The sequence below is a fragment of the Spinacia oleracea genome, chromosome 4, assembly GCF_020520425.1.
Source record: "Spinacia oleracea cultivar Varoflay chromosome 4, BTI_SOV_V1, whole genome shotgun sequence".
Lineage (NCBI taxonomy): Eukaryota > Viridiplantae > Streptophyta > Magnoliopsida > Caryophyllales > Amaranthaceae > Spinacia > Spinacia oleracea.
In genome coordinates, this window is record NC_079490.1 from 186,387,453 (window position 1) to 186,408,870 (window position 21,418).

Below are 21,418 nucleotides of genomic sequence, written 5' to 3' on the forward strand. Positions count from 1 at the left end.
TTACAACATTATTTTATATTTACAGATACTACAAAAACATTGAGTTACAAACAACTCAAAAACATTTTACAGATACATTTTATATTTACAACTCAAAAGCATTCATTGAGTTACAAACAACTCAAAAAACATTTTACAACATTATTTTATATTTACAGATACTGGAGTACAAAATAGCTTGCAAATACAATGAAAATTAAAAATTTAAGGATTCAAGAAATATCCCTCAACTAAAGTTGGTTTCTTCTCATCTTGTTCCTCATTATCTCCTTCATCATTCTTGTCCTTAATCTCCAACCCCCTTAACCCATCCAGACAATCTCCACCATCTTTGCCGCCCTCTCCGCTAGCCACCATCACATCACTCGCCGGCTCACCATTTCCACCAAAACCGCCGCCCTTTCCGATAGCGCAGGCTCCCGGAGGTCTAATCTCAGGTTCGATCCCCACCAACGCATCCGACGGCGCAGGTTTTTCTATCCAAGGATCACTGATACATCCGCCATCAACCTCGTCATTGTCGCCGGCGAAAACAGTGGCGGCGCGGGAGCCAACGACGGAGGCTGCTTTGAAGAAGGCTTCTTTGATGGATTCTGGAGGTAACGCGCAGTCTTCTAACCCGGCTTCCTCGAAGCTTGGTGGACGGATTTTTCGTAGGAAGGTGAGGTTTTCACCTGTGGCCTCCATTTTTAGGGAAGAGAGAAAAATTAGGAATTGAAGTTTGAAGAAAAGGGGGGAAATTGTTAGAGATGAGAAGAGTTTATTTGAATATTTTGCTTTGGGAAACGGACAAGCACTCTGTATTAATTATGGTTAGTTAATACTGGTATTTGGGCTTGAGTCGGTTAATAAGGCGGTTTGGGTAATTTGTGGGCGTATTTGCCCATAAAAAGAGACTAGTAGAGCAGGCAAAAATTGACCCAATCCAACTTGAACCCAACCTAACAATAAAGGGTTGAGTTAAGATTTTCAACCCGTTTAATTAAATGGATTAACTTAATCCAACCTGTTTAATTAAATAGCTTGGGCCAGGTTGAAATTTACAACTCGAAAATAATTTGTCTAACCCGTTTAAGTTCAAACAAGTATGTAATATAGATCTTTAGAATGTTATTTGAAATATTTTATTTCTCAATTTTCCTTCAACATTGAATAATTATTTAACGTTTTGATTCATATTAAATATATATTGAAGTATTACTTTTTGCTATGAGATATGTCACAAAAAATAATCACCTTGTCAAATCAATTTACACTTAAAAGTTGAAAAAAATAAAATTAAATGGGTCAACTTCAGGTCAATCCGTTTATAGTTGGGTTGGGTTGGGTTGAAAATCTCAACCCGTTTAATTAAACAGGTCTAGTTGAGTTGGGAACTCTTAACCCGCTTATAAATGGGTCGACTCGATTTCGATACCCAACCCTACTCATTGCCAGCTCTACGTGAAAGTGCCCGTTACACGCGCATACTCATTATCTACTAGTCTTATACTCTTATATGCATGCGATATAATCAAAAATAAATTGAAATGTCTAGATATAGTCTCTCCGTTTTTCATTCTTTTTTAGATGATATAATTTGACTTTTAACACTATTCATATAATCTACTTTGACTATCAATTATAATTATGAGGTCTTGTTATAATCATCTCATTGTATAGATTTATAATATCAATTTTTTTTTTATAGATTTTACTTATTGATAGACGTAGAGAAGAAGAAAATTAGGGAAGATATCACTGTTTCACATGGATTACGTAGATCACTCTATATGGCCACACAGGTACTCGTGAGTCGTAGGAGAAAAAGTGTAATTTGTAATTAAAAAAAACACGGTAAATAATTTGTTGCATTTAAAGGCTGAAGTACGGCTGCCTTCAAGAACAACAAAGCTGCATCATAACAACTTAAAATCAATATCTATGTCATGTAGTTACCTACTATTGCAACTCAATTTTGCAACACCTTGGCCTTAACTTCGATTTCTAGGTGACACACCATTTCTTTTTAATTAATGTTTTTCATCTTCATTTTACTAGCATTACATTTTTGTGGCATTTTTCTGGAAATTCTTTTGTCCAATATTAATTTTCTATTGTTCTGGGTATCTTGATATATGACCAAACAATTGTATTTGGACTGAATTACTTTTCTTTCCTTCAAAATAAAATTGATTTAAATTTTATTCCCTACAAAAAATAATTTTATTCTCTTTCTGTTCATTGGCTATTGAGCACACTTTAAATATAGAAAAAATAATTGTAATAGTGTCAAGTGGATTTTAACTCAAGGGTCTAAACTAGAGTAACTAAAGGGACTAATCTTTTGTATGTTTGGGTTAAATTTGACCGGAAAATGAATAGTAGGTCCTTAACGGTGGAAAAAAAAAAGTGCAGGTCCCAAACGGTGAAAATTGTGAAATGTTGGACCCCAACTTTATGCTTAACTCAAAAAGAGACCATACTAAATCAGCACTTATCACAGGTTAGCTATGCACATAGGTTATCGCGTGAGCGGTTGAACTTGAGCCAAGTCAACAAGGATTATGATTTATGACTAGCTTGGCTACCCTTAGCTGAGTTGTGTATTGGCAATACCTTTGCACCTTTATTCCCTATTTTCCTGGTAGGCGGACAGAAGTTTACAAACAAGGGAATAGATGATTGATTAGTCTCCTTAAATTCCATCAAAACAAGGGCTCAAAGTAGAATGAAAATGCAGGTTGATAAGCACATATTAGTCATTCTCCTTAGGAATAGAATGACTTCATCCTAATCTGGGATAAAGGATCAACAAAATAACTTTAATCTTTAAAAAATAAAAAAAATAAAAAATTAATAAAAAAATAATAATAAAAAAAATAAAAAATTAATAAAAAAAATAAAAAACTAATAAAAAAAATAAAAAAATAAAAAAAATAAAAAAAATAAAAACTAATAAAAAACTAATAAAAAAAATAAAAAAATAAAAAAATAAAAAAAATAAAAAAAATAAAAAAATAAAAAACTAATAAAAAAAATAAAAAACTAATAAAAAAAATAAAAAACTAATAAAAAAATAAAAAACTAATAAAAAAAATAAAAAAATAAAAAAATTAAAATGTTAGTCCCGGCGGGGCTCGAACCCGCGACCTTCGGCTCATAAGACCAACGCTCTAACCAACTGAGCTACGGGACTTGATTGTTTACTCTGTGAGATAAATATATATAATATTAAACTTTAGTTTCTCTATCGTGGGTTCTAAAATGAAGAGGACCAGAAGCCCAAGCAGATTCCCAACCAAGTTTGGGCCGAATTGCATAGCCCATCAAATTCTGTCTCGCTTTTTCCAATTCCTTTTTCTTTCTCATACGACACCATCTATTACTCTATATACTAAAATAGACACCAGGAATGACACGTGTCAATTCTTAGTGCGATTTTTTCCGCCAAAAATATTTTTATTTTTTATTTTTTTTAATCTCTTAACAAAATCCTTAAAATGGGTATTGAATATTCAGCGAGAGATTTTAGTGAGTGGTTTCAGCGAAAGAATAAGGAAAGATTTTAGCGATTTGTTTCAATTAATGGTCAAATCAACGCCTTTAATAATTTGTTTCCTTTTTTTTATAAGATTACCTATTACAAATCAGCGCCTATCATTCTTAATAGGTACATAATTTTCATATCAACGCTTTAATAATTTGTTTCCTTTTTTTTCCCCTCTTATACTCCTTAAAATGGGCACAATTATTAACATCACATAATATATTTCGCTGAACTATATATTTGTCAAAATAGATAATTTTTGTGGAACAAGAAATGATAATAGAGAATCGTATCTACGATAATCGTAATTAATGGTGCACGTTATGGAAATTACCTATTACATAATATATTTCTCGGAGTTACATAGACATACAAAATAAAAAATATTTGACAAATCAACCGAAAATAAAGAGGAAATCGTGAATTGCCAAAATAAAGAGGAAACGACATTAGAGAATCGTAATCTACGGTGCACCTTATGGAAATTACCTATTACATAATATATTTCTCGGAATTATATACATACAAAATAAAAATTCTTTGGAAAATCAAACGAAAAATTTGCTACACGTTCAAATCTATGCCTGTCACGGGATGATAGAATATATTTGACATTTTTAGATTAATAAATAAAATCTTTGAGAATATCTCCATACAATATAAAAACCATGAAGGTGTACTATTAAAAGACCAAGAGTTCACTAATCATATTATTCTTAAAATAATTTTAGAGCTTTCAGACCCTACATCTTCCGTCGTACACAAGAAGACGAATAGGGTCAACATGATTATTGATGGTGGAGGAAACCGGAAAGTTTACCACTCATTTTTGTTATTCTTTTATTGTTTTTGCTAATCGCCCGTAGTTCCTTACTCCTAACCAACTTACTCCTTAGTTCCTTACATTTTTATTTTTATTGTTATTTTTATCATTTTATTTTTTAGTTTTTATTTTTTTAACGAGAGTACAACTCTGACCATTAGCCAAATGAGACTACCTAACCACAATTCTATGTCTTAGTTATTTTTAATACCAAGTTATTTACATATTTTTATTAAATATTAATAAAACAATTATATAAACTTATAATTAATGTTGATGTTATAATCCCTGTGGTTATAGAGAATGGTGGGATATATAAAAAATAAAAATAAAAATAAATTATAATCTCCTTACATTTTGATTCAGCTAAGCTTCATCCATTCTCTCATAATTAGTGAGATTATGGGCTGTAATAACTTGGTGTCTTTCAAGCTTATTACATATGTAACTACAAGATACGACCAAACATGTTCACCTATTTCAAAATAATATCCGCTATTTACTTTTTAGTGATCTATTTAATAATTTTTATACTTTCTTCCACTTTAGCTATAAAAAGTTTAGTGGTATAGAAAAATCAATTGTTACAAAATATATTTTTAAGGAGTACCTTCTAAATTATTTTGGATTACCGTGCGTGGCACGAGTCCTAAACTAGTAATATAGTAAATAAAATATAACAATGATATATAAAACCATTTATATAGTACCAAAATGCTCTCTAAAAAAAGTTAAAAATCTCTCTGGAAAACCCAACAGGAAATGAAAAATCTACATAAGAAAGAGATCTAATCCTACGTTCTAACAAGAAACTAAAGAGGAAAATAACACATATGATCTTTGATAGATCATCTGGTGAAGATGTACAGATGTAGGAACTGGAACAATCAAGCCAAAATTCAAAAAAACATGGAGAAGAACTTCCTCCAAAAACTGGAGATCCTACCCCCCACCCTCCTTTAGGGATATGCACAAGGGACACAACCATGTACTGACTGAATTTCAACCTGAGAATCATTTAGATGAAGAGGATATTTCAGATGATGATGTTGGCCCGGAGGATTGGTCCCTTGATTACCGTTGTCCGATAACTTTACTCACTAACGAAGAAAAAAAGAGAATGCGAAAGCCATGGAAGAACTCCCTTATTATCAAAATGTTCGATGGTAATCTAGGGTATATGGGCCTTATGCGCATATTTAAGAAAAAATGGAGTATTTCCGTGGTGAACTTACATATATTGGTTGTAGGTACTTTATTGCTAGATTTACCAACGAGGCTGATTACAACTACGTAATCACACAAGGACCTTGGATGATCGATGACTGCTATCTCACCATTCGTAAATAGGTGCCAAACTTTGTCCCTAGCGAGGCCTCAATTAAGGTGCTAGCAGCATGGGTACGTATACCCAACTTGTTGGTTGAATAGTTTGATATTAATTTTCTGCACAAAATTGGCTCAAGAATTGGCATGGTATTGCGAGTAGACAGAACAACAACACAAGCAGAAATGGGCCAATTTACTAGAATCAGTGTAGAAGTTGACTTGACCAAACCACTGCTATCCAAATTCTAGCTGAAAGGTAAAGTTTGGAGGGTCCAGTATGAAGGCATTAAAATGGTCTGTTACAAATGTGGAGTCCTGGGACATGAAGAATCATCATGTCCCAAATTTCTTACTGAGAATTCAAATGACATAGAAATTATTAATACCAGATTGGAGGAGACTAGACTAGGTTATCAAACACCGTCCAAAAACCAGAAGACCTGGAGGATTTTGATTCTTGGATGTAAGTTAAGAAACCAGTTCTTAAGAGAGCACCTAGATTGGAACAAAACGAGCAGCCACCGAGCAACGGTCCCCCTGGTGGTGAGAAGGTGGCGGGTAAGCAAGACCAGAATAAGGGTAAACCCTCGAAGTAAAAACGAGCGAACAATCAGTCGCAAAGGAAGGGGGATCTAGATTTACAATCCTTGCTGACCAAGGAAATCAGAAAAAAAAAAAAATCACTATGATGGAGGATAATGAGGATTATTATGGAAATGAGGATATTGTGGAAGATGATGAGGAAAGTAACTTCAATACAGTTGATTTAGGGACCAAATCACAATCTTTGCCGAATATTGTGACCACAAATCTAACCTTTAATTTATGAAAGAATCATAACACAAGTAAAAAAAACTAACTCATCAAAGTTAGTTACCAAAACTTATCAAGAAAAAAGGCAGGGTGTATCGCAAGGCCCGTTAAGAATTTTCAAAGACTCAAACTCTAATGCCGAAATGACTACCCTACCTAAACCTATCGTCCCTAAATCCACTAGGAAGGAAAATTCGTTGATAATATTCAAAGCCACATCCGAAGCTCACAACCAAGCACTAGAAGCACCAATAATCCACCCTCCCTCGACCAACACTCAACCATATGATGTCTCACATATCTCCCCCACTCCCCCCACATTGTCCACCTCTCAATTCCACCAGAGAAGACGATCTGTATGGGTCACCAGACGGACGACCTATACATTGTAATGGCAAATCGCCTAACTCACACACTAGAGGTGAGAATGGACTCATGGTTCGATGCACCACAGGAACCACCACAATTGGTAATGAACCTAATGATTCCATCTAAAATCCAGCGTATCATGCGCTACATTATCCAAGCATACATGACCAACCTCACCACTGTACCAGTTGACATGGAAGACAAAATTCCTAACTTGGCCCCCGGATTCTTTACCAATCACCTGCATGGTCTGGAACGTGCAAGGTGCAGGAAGCATTGGTTTTGTTTTAGCTCTCAAGGAAATCATCTGAGTTAATAAGTCCAATGTCTTTGTACTTCTTGAAACTCATATGGGGGGCGAGCAGGCGTCTAGAATCGCCTCTATTCTTGGATACACTGGCCACTCGCGTGTGGATGTCATGGGTTTTAGCGGTGGAATATGGGTATATTGGAAACAGGAGTTGGTTTCAGTAGAACCTATTATTAAACAGAATCAGTACATAACAATGAACATTACTCGAATTGGAGCCATGCCTTAGTACTTTACTGTCGTTTATGCAAGCCCCGACCCTGCTAAAAGAAAAGGCTTGTGGATGGAACTACAACAATTTGCAAACTCTCACAGTCTACCATTGGATGCTAGCAGGGGATTTTAATGATACCCTCTTTCCATCTGAAAGGAACCGATCTTGTAATGAGACTAACAGAAGATCGACCTTAGTGGATCAATGATATGCAATTCATTGAGGTTGAATTTTCTGGAGCCGCCCACACATGGGGACGTGGTCTTACAGCGGAAACAAGAAAAAGTGCTAGGCTTGATAGAGTCCTCTGCAATGGGGATTGGAGCATGCGTTTTATATCCGCGAAGGTCAAACATCTTCCTGCGGTCCAATCTGACCACTGCCCCCTACTGATCTCTCATAATGGGTTTGCACCACTACAGTCTATCAATCGCCCATTCCAATTCCAAGCGGCTTGGATGACCCGCGAAAAGTTCCAAGAATTTATTCAAGAAAATTGGGAAAGGGAGAGCGCTCTTATCACTGCACTGGCAAACCTCTCAACTGAACTACAAGCATGGAATAGAGATATATTCGGGAACATTTTCAAACAAAAAAGGCACTTGCTTGCACGTATTGCGAGTGTACAAAAAATCTTAGCTGAAAATTCTGACCGTGGTCTCATCAAACTGGAAGGTAAATTGAGGCGTGAACTCGACTTGATACTAGAACAAGAGGAAATCCTATGGTATCAAAAAGCTCGAATTGAGTGGCTAAAAAACGGTGACAGAAATACTACCTTCTTCCAACTTAGCACCATTATGAGACGCTGAAGAAACAAAGTGGTTGCAATCAAAGCAGGTGATGTCTCCTGGATTAATGATAAGTAAGAGGTCAAGGGTCACATAGTAAACTATTTTGTTAAAATGTTTACAGAAGAAAGGGGTGATAATACTTCGAGCATACCCCATGATGTTTTCTAGGAGTTACCCCGAAAAGATTGGGACAGCTTGTCTCGTCCTTTCTCAACAATTGAGATTGACACGGTGATCAAGGAAATGAAAGCGTTAAAAGCACCAGGTTCAGATGGATTTCAAGCCTTGTTCTACCAAAAGATCTGGGATTTGGTAGCCCCTAATGTCCACATATTAGGAATGGATATCTTCAATGGAAAGGAACTCCCAGAGCAGATCAATGAGACTCACATAGCCCTTATACCCAAAATAGATCACCCTGAATTAGCCTCTCAATTCCGACCGATCGGACTATGTAATGTTTCCTACAAGATAGTCACCAAGGTACCGGTGAACCACATAAAACCACGCCTTCCCTTTTTCATTTCCAATACACAAGCTAGTTTTGTGCCGGACAGACAAATAACTGATAACATCGTGATAGTCAGAAAGTCCTACATACAATGAGAAAAAAGCAGGGAACAACAGGGTACATGGCCATAAAAATTGATTTTGAGAAAGCATATGACAGAATACGGTGGTCATTCATTCGAGAAACCTTACTTTAAATGAACATTCACTACTTATTGGTTAATGTCATAATGAACTACACTACCTCGGCCTCTTAAAAGGTGTTATGGAATGGTGAGCCAACTTCGAGCTTCAAACCTAGTCGTGGTATAAGGCAAGGTGATCCCTTGTCAGCGTATCTGTTTGTGATTTGCATGGAACGCATGTTTCAAACCATTGAAGAAGCAATTGTGTTGAACCACTGGAAACCCATTAGAGCAAGTAGAGATGGACCCTTACTCTCAAATTTGTTCTTTGCTGACGATGTTGTCCTCTTCGCGGAAGCTACTCAAGACCAGGCCTATGTTATACGTGATTGCTTGGATCGAATTTGTGGGGCTTCTGGCCAGCGATTTAGCCTTGCCAAATGAAGGGTGTATTTCTCTAAAAATACGCCCCAAGATATGCAGCAGCAGATTAGTACTACGATGGGTATGGAAGCAACCACAGACCTGGGCATGTACCTGGGCATGCCAACGATCACTAGTAGAGTAACAAAAGAAACCTTTGGGCATTTTTGTGATAAGATTGATCGACGACTTTCGGGTTGGAAAACAAAATATATGTCTTTAGCCGGGTGTATTACTCTAGCTAAGTCAACTCTAACAACTATGGCACATTATTCTATGCAGACAGCAAAACTCCCCCGTACCATTTGTGATAATGTGGACAAGAAAGTCTGTAACTTCATTAGGGGCAGTACAGAGGATCGCAGAAGCACGCACTTAATTGCATGGGAAAATCTACAAAAGCCTATGGAACATGGAGGGCTAGCAACCAAGTCGGCAAGGCAAGCAAATACAGCCTTTCTCACGAAGCTGGGTTGGCGTGTGCTAGCTGAACCGGATTCCCTATGGTCGAGAGTGTTACGCTTCAAATACTGTAAAGGTCGTTGTGACATCGATATGTTTGAACCGAAAGCAGGTATGCCCAATGTTTGGAGTGGAATTACTAAGAATTAAAAATTTATCTGTGAAGGAATGCGCATGGCTATAGAAATGGAGCCCGAACCCTTTTTTGTGACCATAAATGGGCCCCCAACACCCCCCTTTGTGAGCTGGCTACGCAGCCAATAACTGAAATGTTAGGGCATCAATAGTTGAGGAGTTATGGGACCATAATGAGGAATGGAAGTGGGATACTTTCGCCCCATACTTAGAGGAAGAGGACTTGAAACACATTAATATTTCGAAGTCAAGGCGGATCCGGAGATGGCTGATCTGGTGTATTAGTATGATAATTCAAAGGGGAAATTCACTATCAAGTATGCATTCAATATTATGCGCAAAGAAAGTGATAATATTGATGATGAGTGCTGGAATATGATTTGGAAGGCCTCGGTGCAACAGAGAGTACGTGCCTTCTTATGGCTTGTATGCCATAATCGTATCATAGGTAACTTGAACCGCTACAAACGTAGCATGACTGACAATCCTAGTTGTGCTATCTGCGATGCCCCTCATGAATCCACTATGCACCTTCTTCGCGACTGTCCGGCTGCTAAGGCAATTTGGCGAAGACTGGGAGGACCAGGTATTAAATCTCACTTCTAACACAATCCGATAAAAAAAATTGGGTGATGGAGAATCTAAGTTATCAGGATGCGGATTGACTTCTAGTGTAGGCTACATTATTTGGGCTAGCCATATGGTGGATATGGAGGTGGCGAAATAATCTAGTGTTTGGTAGAAGTATGGAAATTCCATTGGACTTTGGAGCATTTCTTCGAGTACGCTACGATGAGACAAGGGGATCAATTGATGGTATTATGGACATTGACACCCCAACCACAACTAACAAGCAGGAAGCTCTTGTTCAGTGGAAACCCCCATCTAAGGGCTGGTATTCACTAAGTGTAGATAGTGCTGCAAAAGGCTCGTCAGGGCCAACGGAAGGAGGGGCTATCATTCGAGACCATAGAGGTTAAATTGTTTCAGCTTTAGCGGCTACTTTTGGACACTGCAACTCTTTTAAGGCCGAGGTAATGGCACTGGATAAGGGTGTAGAATTGGCGAAGGACCTTGGGATTAGCAAACTGTTAATCCAGTTGGACAACTTAGCTTGTGTTCAACTCCTCCAAAGCAAGGATATAGGTAGCAGTGAGTGCTCGCACCTACTCAAGAATGTGATTAAGCTGATAGAAGACACAACATGGACGGTACACATCTCCCATGTCTATCGTGAAGGCAATCGAGCGGCGGATTGGCTTGCTAACCAAGGAGTTGCTCAACACATTCGTATTCAAATTTTTTCTTCCCCTCCTATAGATCTTTGTAGAATTTTATTGGAGGATTCTAGAGGCGTGGCTTTCCCACGCCTAATTCCTTCATAGGTAGTTTTTCTGTTTATGTTTTCTTAGTATTTTAGTTCTTAGCTTTGCTCTTTTCCTTTTTAGCTGTAATTTTCTTTTTTTGGATTTTATCCTCATATGAATCAAAAAAAATATATAATAAAATAAAATAAAATTTTAAAAAAAAGGAATGTACGGAGAATTCGTATTTTAATAATTATAAATTTATAAGGTTAAGATATATATAAAACTAGTTAATGTCCCGGGTAGTTGAAACATGGATCAATTAATAAAATTATTATATATCACGTTTCGAGTCTAATTCAATTTGTTACATTACAATATATCTTGCTTTGAATATTTAATAAAATTTATAACTCGTAAAAGTAATGACTGGTTAGTGATGTGAGACTATTAATAAATGGTTCAGATCATTTTTCTAATTATATTGACTTAATATAATTTTGAACGTATAAGAAACAACAAAATGAGTCATGGCATAGTGGTTAAAAATATGTGACTAACAAATGAGAGGTCACAACTTCAAAACCTATAATTATATAGGAAGCACTAAATTTAATAGAAATCACAAGTTCAAAACCTATGAATATAATAGAAATCACTAAATTTACGGGTTACTAACGTACATAGATGAATTTTCAAGATATATTTGCTTTACAGAATTACAACGTGTAGATTTATCAATTTCAAACTTTTACAAAAATAGTTTTTTGTCGATGAAAAAGAGTTTTATTTGATTCGATTGGTTATATATTTTGTCAAAGGACCAACTCAACCAAAAGTTTAAGCTGATAGTTGAAATTCAAGATTAGTTTTATACTCTATCACGCCCCTCACGCTAATATTTCACTTTAAAAGGAGGGGTGGATGAGATCTGGACATGTAACTTTTGTGTCACATTGGTTCCAATACCATGTCAAAAGACTAACTCAACTAAAAGCTTAAGTTTTATACTCTATCAATATTTGATATATTCAGATGTCTTTTGTAGATGTCTAGTTTCGATCGAGTGATCCATATTCAATCCAACCATAGTCCATAGATAGATAAGCTAATCCCAAATGTATTGCCGGAGATGGGAAAGCATGCAATTATATTAACTCGATCAAAACAAAAGAATAAGCAAAGAAAGCAATTTAACACCTTTTTACATGTTATTTTAAAGAGACAAGACAAGGCCTAATGACATGCAGTTAGTAATTCTTGATGACCGTGTTTTACAGCCTTTGATGATAATATTTGGATGTTCGATGCCACCATTTTTACCCCATTCTAACTTGTTTCCATGGATCTTCCCACTTACTACTCATTCCTGCTGCCACATTTTGAGACATTCTTGTTATTCCTGCTTTTCTTTCTATTTTTCCACTTTCCAATGTTTTCACAACTATAATATCTACTTGAAATGGACTCCATATAGGGGAGTTCATACCCATATACTCATGGGTATATCCATATTGATAATTATGTTGGAAATTCTACTGAGAAAAGCAAGAAAATAGTACAAAAAGTGTGTTGTGGTTTTTGTCCCATATTGGTAGAAAACCTTCTTTTAGACTTTGTTTACAAAGTAATACTTCCGTTTCAAAAAGATATTTACAGTTACTATTGTTCCTGAAAGTGAGAGATGGTATAGATGGACACTTAACACGCATGCGCCGGCCGAGTTGGGCTCGGGCCATTGTACTTGGGCTCTTGGGAATGCGATGCGCATGTGTAGGGTGGGTTTTGTGGGCCTCACCTATTCTTTTTGGTATCAAGTTATTTTGATTAAGTCCTTGTTACGGGAATCTGTACTGATTACATAACGGTTGGATTAATTAGCATTACTACGTTCGTTACAGCCATAACCATTTTCTGCCCGTTTTTTACTTTTGCCATTTCCACATTGCTCTCTGTCCGTTTCTGTCCGTTGCCAATTCTGGAGATTGATTATTTAATCAATCTTCTGTTCAATCGTTCTATACACATAATACATTAGAAAATAAAACACAAAAATTTTTCTCTAAAATTGCTCTAGGTTTTGGGCGTATATTTTGACTCCATCCGGGTTTTTGAGTGCACATAAAGTCGGAGTTACGCTTATCCTAGAGGGCGATCGCATTCTGTTTTATTGCACCGGAGGTAGCGCTCATTCGTCTTTTAGGACAATAAGTGTCCATGACGAATAATTGTTCATCAATTCGTTCATCAATCAGATAAGTTTGTTCTTTTTTGATATTATTACAACAGGTAATTCGAACCCTCCATACAGGAACATTTAAAATCATCAAATGGGTCAAAACGTAAGAAGGAAGAGAGTAGATAGGAGTCATCAGTCATGTAACCTACACACCTAATTAATCAATGAAAGACGTGGAGATGCAAGGGCCCACATAGACACATACTACTCCTAATTGACCTCCTGGCTTAAATCAGGACCTTTAAGTTAATTAAAACTTTGAGTTCAGATAATTTTTTTTTTTACGGGAAGAACAATATCCATTAATAATAAGTCATATGACATTTATAATGATAAAAAGGATCTGCATACCACAGATTCAAAAAAAATACATTACTGTTACAATCAAAACAATTACTATTCTGCATCCTAAAGCACATCTCGTACTCCACCGCTTCTAGCTTGACGCGAGCAGTGATTTTCGATGATTTCACATCTTTCCAAGTAGAGCCCTTCGCAATCTGCGCACGAATTGTTCTGATCGACGAGTTGATGATACACCCTAAACCTGTATGAATCCAAATCTCCTTCCCAATTATTGAAACCCTAAAAAAATTCTCATCCATGAATGAGAATAAAAAAAAAAACAAGAGAAAACATGAAAAGAAAACAATGAAAAGCAAGAAGAAGGGTCGGAAATAGTCTAATTTCCGAAGAAATTAGACCATTTCTGGCCTAAACGGCCAAGAAAATTAAAACCCTAAAAGATGAGAGAGAAGAGAGAAAAAGGAGAGGGAGAGAGAGGAGCGAGTTCAGATAATAAGTAGACATATAAGTAATTTATTAGAGCCTAACAATGTATTTGGATATTTATAAGTGAAAGATAGGAAAGGGAAAAAGGAACAAGGGAAGGGGAAACGTAAGCCTTATTTTCTTCCTAACCTATCAATTTTAATAGAGGATACTAAGAGTATACTCGTAATTGTACTATTATACGATATTATTATGTATACGAGTATACCCTTATTATCCTCTATTAAATTTTAAAGGGATGTCGTTTATTAATGAGGGAGGGAAAATGGATTTCTTCCTCTCCTCCCCTTCCCCAAACCTTCTATACAAAAAAAAGGAGTTTGTACTGTTGTACCTCTTTTTTTTCCTTTCCTCTATTTCTCTCCATTTTGTGTTATCCAAATAAAGTGTAAATTGGACAATATAATGATTTTCCGCTAATTATGCACGAATTCGACTCCATCCAAAATCAAACACTATAATAATTTAAAATTAAATCTTAATAAAATTCATCCAAAATCAAACACTAACCTACAATAAAATTCAATCAAAAGTCAAGCACTAATCCAATATTAGAGCGACATGTAGAAAATCTAATGGTTCCGACTAATGAAAAATAAGATTTCGAAATTATTGTTGAATTAAAAAAGTCGAGTTCCACGTAGATAAATAATTATGTACCACCTAGATATTTTTATTAATTAATTACTAATATTATACATATACAATTTCATCCAAAATCAAACACTCTAATAATTAAAAATAAATCTAAAATGAAATTCAATCCAAAATAAAAAACTAATCTAATCTAATATATAAAATAGAGCAGTTGGTATATATAAGAGTTTTATTTTAACTTAACAATTTAATAGAATTCGTGCATCGCACGGGATAAATCTAGTACTGTAATAATTCTAAAATAAATCTAAAATAAAATTCAATCCAAAATCAAACACTAATATAAAATAAAATTGTATCCAAAATCAAACACTAATCCAATACTAGAGCGATACTTAGGAAATATAATGATTCTGACCAATGGGAAAAAAATCTAAATTATTTTTGAATCAAAAAAGTCGAGACGTAAATAAATTTGGTGGCACATTGGTATTTTAATTAACTAATTACTTAGTTATACAACTCCATCCGAAGTCAAACCCTCTAATATTTAGAAAATAAATCTAAAATTAAATTAACGTTTTATTTTAACTTAACAATTTAATAGATTTCTGGTCCATTTGCCTTGAACCTAAAATCTATTAAATTGTCAAGTTAAAATAAAACGTTAATTTAATTTTAGATTTATTTTCTAAATATTAGAGAAAATGGATTTGCCACATCTTTCAAGTCGCGACATTAATAAAATGTTACTTCCCTTTTCTGCAGCGGAAATTAAAAATTCGATGTTTCAAATGTCAGGGTCTAAATCTCCTGGTCCAGATGGAATGTCAATTGACTTTTTCAAGAAACACTGGAAGATAGTGGGTGACTCGGTAATTAAAGGAATTCAGAGTTTTTTTTAGCAGTGGTTACTTGCTTAAAGAATGGAATCATTCTTTGTTGGTTATGATTCCAAAAATTGCTTCTCCGGAAGAAGTACACCACCTTCTCCCTATTAGCTTATGTAATACTGTTTACAAATGTGCCTCAAAATGTCTGGTTAATCGGTTGAAGGTTAACCTTAATGCTCTTATTGATGAAAAACAACATGCTTTTATACCTGGAAGGTATATGAGTGATAATATTCTACTGAGTCATGATATCCTTCATTTTATAAATCGAAGAAAGGTTAGTGGTCCGACTCTGGCTGCAGTTAAGATTGATATGAGCAAAGCTTATGACCGAATACACTGGGGTTTTCTGTTGCGTGTTCTTAAAGCTTATGGTTTCCCTTCAATTTGGATCCAACTGATTTATCAGTGTATTTCAACCGTATCGTACAAGGTTTTGATAAATGGTAAAACCTCAACAGCTTTTAGACCTAAGTGTGGACTTAGGCAAGGAGATTCGTTGTCACCTTATTTGTTTCTATTCTGCATGGATATCCTAGGGCGTATGCTAACTTTAGGCCAGGACATTAAGTTATTTCAAGGTATTAAACTGGCAAGGCAGGCCCCGAAGGTTACACATTTGTTCTTCGCTGATGATGCTATGGTTTTTTTCCGTTCAAATGAAACATCATGTGCAAGCATTGGTGGTATTCTGGATCGTTACTGCCGAATTTCTGGCCAACAGTTGAATCTTGCTAAATCCTTTATTAAGTTCAGCCCGAACACCTCTCTTCCAGATCAACAGCTTTTCAAATCTATTTTACGAATGCCTCAAGTTGTAAAGTTTGGGAATCATTTGGGGGTTCCTATTGATCTTATAGGTTCAAGACGTTCGCATTTTAATTACTTGATAGATAAGGTTGCTGAATTAATTATTTCATGGAATGGAGTTTTGTTGTCCCAAGCTCAAAAACTTGTTCTGATTAATACTGTCCTCGTTGCTACGGTTTCTCATGTAATGATGAGTTTGGAAATACCTGGAGCTGTTGCAAGTAAGATCGATTCAATGATTGCGACGTTCTTTTGGGCTAAGCAAGGGCAAAAGGGAATGCATTGGGTTCGTAGGGATATATTACAATTACCCCGTGGAATGGGAGGTCTGGGAATTCGTCGTTTATCTACGCTTAATACAACTTTTTTGATGAAACAAGTGTGGCGAATGCATAAGAATCCTCAACTTTTAATTTCAAAAGTTTATGCCGCCAAGACAAACTTTGCTCTATCTTCTGGTTCCCCTAATATTTGTCATGGTCCTATTTCCTGGGGAATGCGAGGTCTTCGACGAGCAGAAAATGTTTTGCAACGTGGTTGTGCTTGGAAGATTGGGGATGGGAGAAAGGTCAGAGTTTCATCAGATAAATGGGTTCATGGTAGGGTCCCCGTTTTGGCGTCTAACATTCGTCTAATGGATGCTAAGGTTTGGAAGGTTAGTCATTTTATTCAGAACCCTAGTCTTTGTTGGAATGCAACTCTTATTAGAAATTCCTTTGAGCATAAGGATGCAAACGAAATACTCTCTGTTGAATTGCCATCTTGTCCCACTTCAGATTTCGTATATTGGACTAAGCATAAGACATGTAATTTCACGCTCAAATCTGGTTACGCTTTTCTGCGGGAAATTGACATGCAACAACATCCACTGAATTATCTGGATAGAAAAAGATTTCTTCCTTTCTTTAAGTTATTATGGGCACTAAAAATTCTATCAAAGTGGAAATTGCTTCTTTGGAAGCTGATACTTAATGGAATACCAGTCAAAACAAATCTGGAAAGACGTGGAATAATTTTGGATACAAAATGTGATTTTTCCGAGGAATATTGCGAAGACGCACAACATATTTTCCGCCTTTGCAAATTGGCTCAAGATGTGTGGAGGAGTAGTATGCTAGGCATACTCTCAAACATTAATGAGAGTCTATCTATGCAAGATTGGATTCTCAATTATATCCAGCTTTTTATAAGCTTGGATGGGAAGTTCAGTGACAGGGTTGTCACCTTTATTGCAATGTTATGGGCCATATGGATAACAAGGAACGAAAGGGTTTTCCGTTCAAATGCTGGAGACATTACTGTGTTTCAGATTCAGTTTAAGCTTGCCTTAGAACAACACAATGTGTTTAGGGGAAAAGATGATGGTAAATTGGGTTTTCTACATCCTCCAGAGCATAAGCAAGATTATCCACCAGGATTTTACTTTGCAAATATAGGTATGGAAATTACTTTACCAACGTCAACAACAGTTATTCTTATAGATGGAGCATGGAATAAAGATACGTTCAGAGCAGGAATGGGTTGGGTTCTTAAGCAACGACAATCTGACGAAATGGAAATCCTTGGGGGTTGCGATTATGGTTTAGGTAATTCAGCACTACATGTTGAAGCTATGGCTTGTCTACGAGCATTTACAATGGGCAATGGAGTTATCCTTTAATGACATTGTGGTTTATACTGATTCAACTAATTTGGTTTCTTACTTGCGGAAACAAGTTAAACCAAATATTCAGCTTCTGTGGACAATTGACACCATTTTTGAAGTCGGTAAGAGGTTTAAAAAGTGTATTATTTACAAGGTACATCGAGACCAGATTCATTCAGCACATGTTCTGGCCAAGAGGACATCTACGGATGAAATGCAATTTTCTTCAGGAGTGGGTAATAAGGCGGCTGGTTAATTAGTGTTTAATTTTATTATTCTCCTTGTATCATTATCCAATGTCAAAAAAAAAAAAAAAAAAAAACAATTTAATAAATTTCGTACATCTCACGGATTGAAATCTAATTTATTATACACCAAATGCTTACAATGAACTATTGGTGTCATAAAGAAAATGAATTCCATGCAAATCAAATACTCCTAAATATAATTAATCATCAGCCGGCAGCCGCAAAAAGAAAAGCCTTAAACTTAGATAAATTGATTGTAAGCACGCAGCATGTTAAACAGTGAGTACTTATATATTTTAATTATTGTTTAAAATTTTAAATTACCCTTTATCATAATTAAGTGGGAAAAAGTGACCATCAACTGTATACTGTGATCATTAGAACAAACACTACGAGTATACTCCCTTCATATTTTTTTTAAGAGATACACTTGGTTGAGCACGGGTCTTAAGAAGAATAAAAGAAGTGGGATTTGGGTAGATATTTTAATAAATAAGTACATTGGGGACCATGTCCTTTTGAACAAGTGGAGGTGGGGTGGGTGTAGTTGTAAAATTATTTTTTAATTGGATGGTGGGTCATAAAGTGTAGTAGATATATTATTTAATTAGGTGGTGGGGTTAATAAGTTATCAAAAATAACAAGTGTATCTCTTAAAAAAATACGGCCGGAAAAGGCAAATGTATCTCTTAAAAAAATACGAAGGGAGTATATAAAAGAATAAAACAGCAGCCAAGTCTTAATGAAGCTAGCCGGTTCATTATAATAATTCACTCATACGCATCAACAAAAGAAATTTCTAACAAAATTTTCCAACATTAAAACTATAATCATTAATAGTTTAAGTATTTTCTTAGGTGAAGTAATTTTCGGGGAATCGAAGTTCAAATTATAAAACATACTCCCTCCGTATTTATTTAAGAGATATACTTGGCCGGGCACGAATATTAAGAAGAAGAATTGAATGAAATAAAATAATAAATCAAGTGGGGTTGGATAGATATTTAAATAATTAAATCAGTGGGGACCATGTCATTTTGGTGGGGGTGGGGTGGGTTTATGAAATTATTTATTTAATAGGATGGTGGGTGTCTGGGTGATAGGGTAAATTAGATGTATTATTTAATTAGATGGTGGGGTTGATAAGTTACTAAAAATGGCAAGTATATCTCTTAAATAAATACGGCCGGAAAAAGGCAAGTGTATCTCTTAAATAAATACGGAGGGAGTAATAAAGGAAAAGTTGAAGCTAATTGTACAACCCCTTTCTATAAGATCAACTGAAAATCTGAAACACATAATGAAACTAAATACGGAGAATATAGACAATAACTGCGGACTAATATAAGAAGAACGTGTTTCAGTCTTATCATTATACAAAGAGCGTATGCAAGTTGACCTTGAACTCTACTCCGTATACAAGTAATACGTACTCCGTATGTAGTATTCCGTATTACTCCCTCTGTATTTATTCAAGGGATGTTTGTCTTTTCATGCCGTATTTATTTAAGAGATACACTTGTCATTTTTATTAACTTATCAACCCCACCATCTAATTAAATAATATATCTACACCCCACCCCTATCCCCACTCCCTAAAATGACATGGTCCCACTTGTTTTTCTTATTAAAATATCTACTCAATCCTACTTGTTTTATTATTTTATTTTATTCCATTCTTTTTTCTTAATACCCGTGTTCGACCAAGTGTATCTTTTAAATAACGGAATACGGAGGGAGTAGTTCTGCAGCTACCTGACAATTTCCTGTTGATAAAATGAATGGATACAACGTAAATGTCAAAATGTAAACCAACAATCTTTGGCTTTGAACGTCAACTTGCAAACGGATCACTACTTGAGAAAATCAGCAAACTTACTACGGAGTACTTACATTTTATGTGGATAAATTGAAGATCAAAATTATTAGTGTACGTATGTTCGAATTGTTTTATCTGACCAGCAGCTCTTTTTGTACCTTGAAACAACTTCAATCAAGTAGTTGTTGACTATTATCCACTTTGGATCTCTTTTAAACTTTTGACCTATAATGATAATAATATATTTTCATTTTAAATGTAATTTAGCAAGATAATCATATTTGTTTGCTCTTACATCGATTAATTTCGAGATGCAATAGCTAATGATTTAATTATTGTGTACCGTCGCGAATTCACAGTTAAAATATCGTGTCTTCAATTTTCATAAAACGCGTATTCATATTCAATTCCAGAGCACAAAATCGCATAACTAAAAGATATAATTTTCACATAGCAACTTGTGCAAATTTATTACTCTAATACGGAGTATCTCCTATTTTGATACAACTTAATTACGGAGTACTATATACAACAAAATACAAAACTGTCCACTAGGTTCACTCCTATCTTGAAGAGTGAAGACCTATGTTAGGCCAAGTAGTAAAAAAAGAATAAGGACGAGAGCAATCGTGTGTACTACATACCCTTATAGGCTTATATATATATATATATATATATATATATATATATATATATATATATATATATATATATATATATATATATATATATATATATATATATATATATATATATATATATATATATATATATCTTGATTTTAGCTAAGCCGATAATAATATTCTATTTAATTTTTACTACACTCCTTATTCCAAACGACGTACCCATTCCGTATTTTGTACGACGTATTTCATAAGAAGTACAGTACTCCTACGGAGTGTAATACATACGGAGACAATTGTAATTATTCACATCGGTGATTATTTTGAAAAGAAAGGCAGATAAATAGAAGTATATCCTATATTACAAAATCTACCTTCCTTATGGAGACTTAAAAATAGATAGCTAGGATCAAGTGATCAACCAATAATAATTACTCCCCATAAACAATCACACGACCAAAATAAACATTTACTAATCCAAAATCACCATACTATTACTCGCCAACACGAGTCGCAAATTAGCAACAACCAACAAGTGTAACATTTGTTTAACACTTTAAAAATACAAAATCTGATACTCCCTCCGTCCCGGAATACTCGACCCGGTTT

The 21,418-nt window shown here is 35.2% G+C and overlaps 2 protein-coding genes and 1 non-coding gene across 3 annotated transcripts; 1 reads left to right on the forward strand and 2 right to left on the reverse strand.

The window, feature by feature from the left end:
- Positions 1 to 204: 204 nt before the first annotated feature.
- On the reverse strand, positions 205 to 687 carry LOC110801735 (uncharacterized). The gene has a single exon (XM_022007146.2). It carries the CDS (start codon positions 685 to 687, stop codon positions 205 to 207), a length of 483 nt encoding a protein of 160 aa, XP_021862838.2.
- A 2,417-nt stretch (positions 688 to 3,104) lies between these two features.
- Positions 3,105 to 3,178, reverse strand: TRNAI-UAU (transfer RNA isoleucine (anticodon UAU)). The gene has a single exon. It is a non-coding gene; the product is annotated as a tRNA-Ile (tRNA).
- A 12,541-nt stretch (positions 3,179 to 15,719) lies between these two features.
- On the forward strand, positions 15,720 to 18,134 carry LOC110781245 (uncharacterized). Its single transcript, XM_021985469.2, has one exon. The coding sequence runs from the start codon at positions 15,720 to 15,722 to the stop codon at positions 18,132 to 18,134; it is 2,415 nt and encodes an 804-aa protein (XP_021841161.2).
- Positions 18,135 to 21,418: the final 3,284 nt, after the last annotated feature.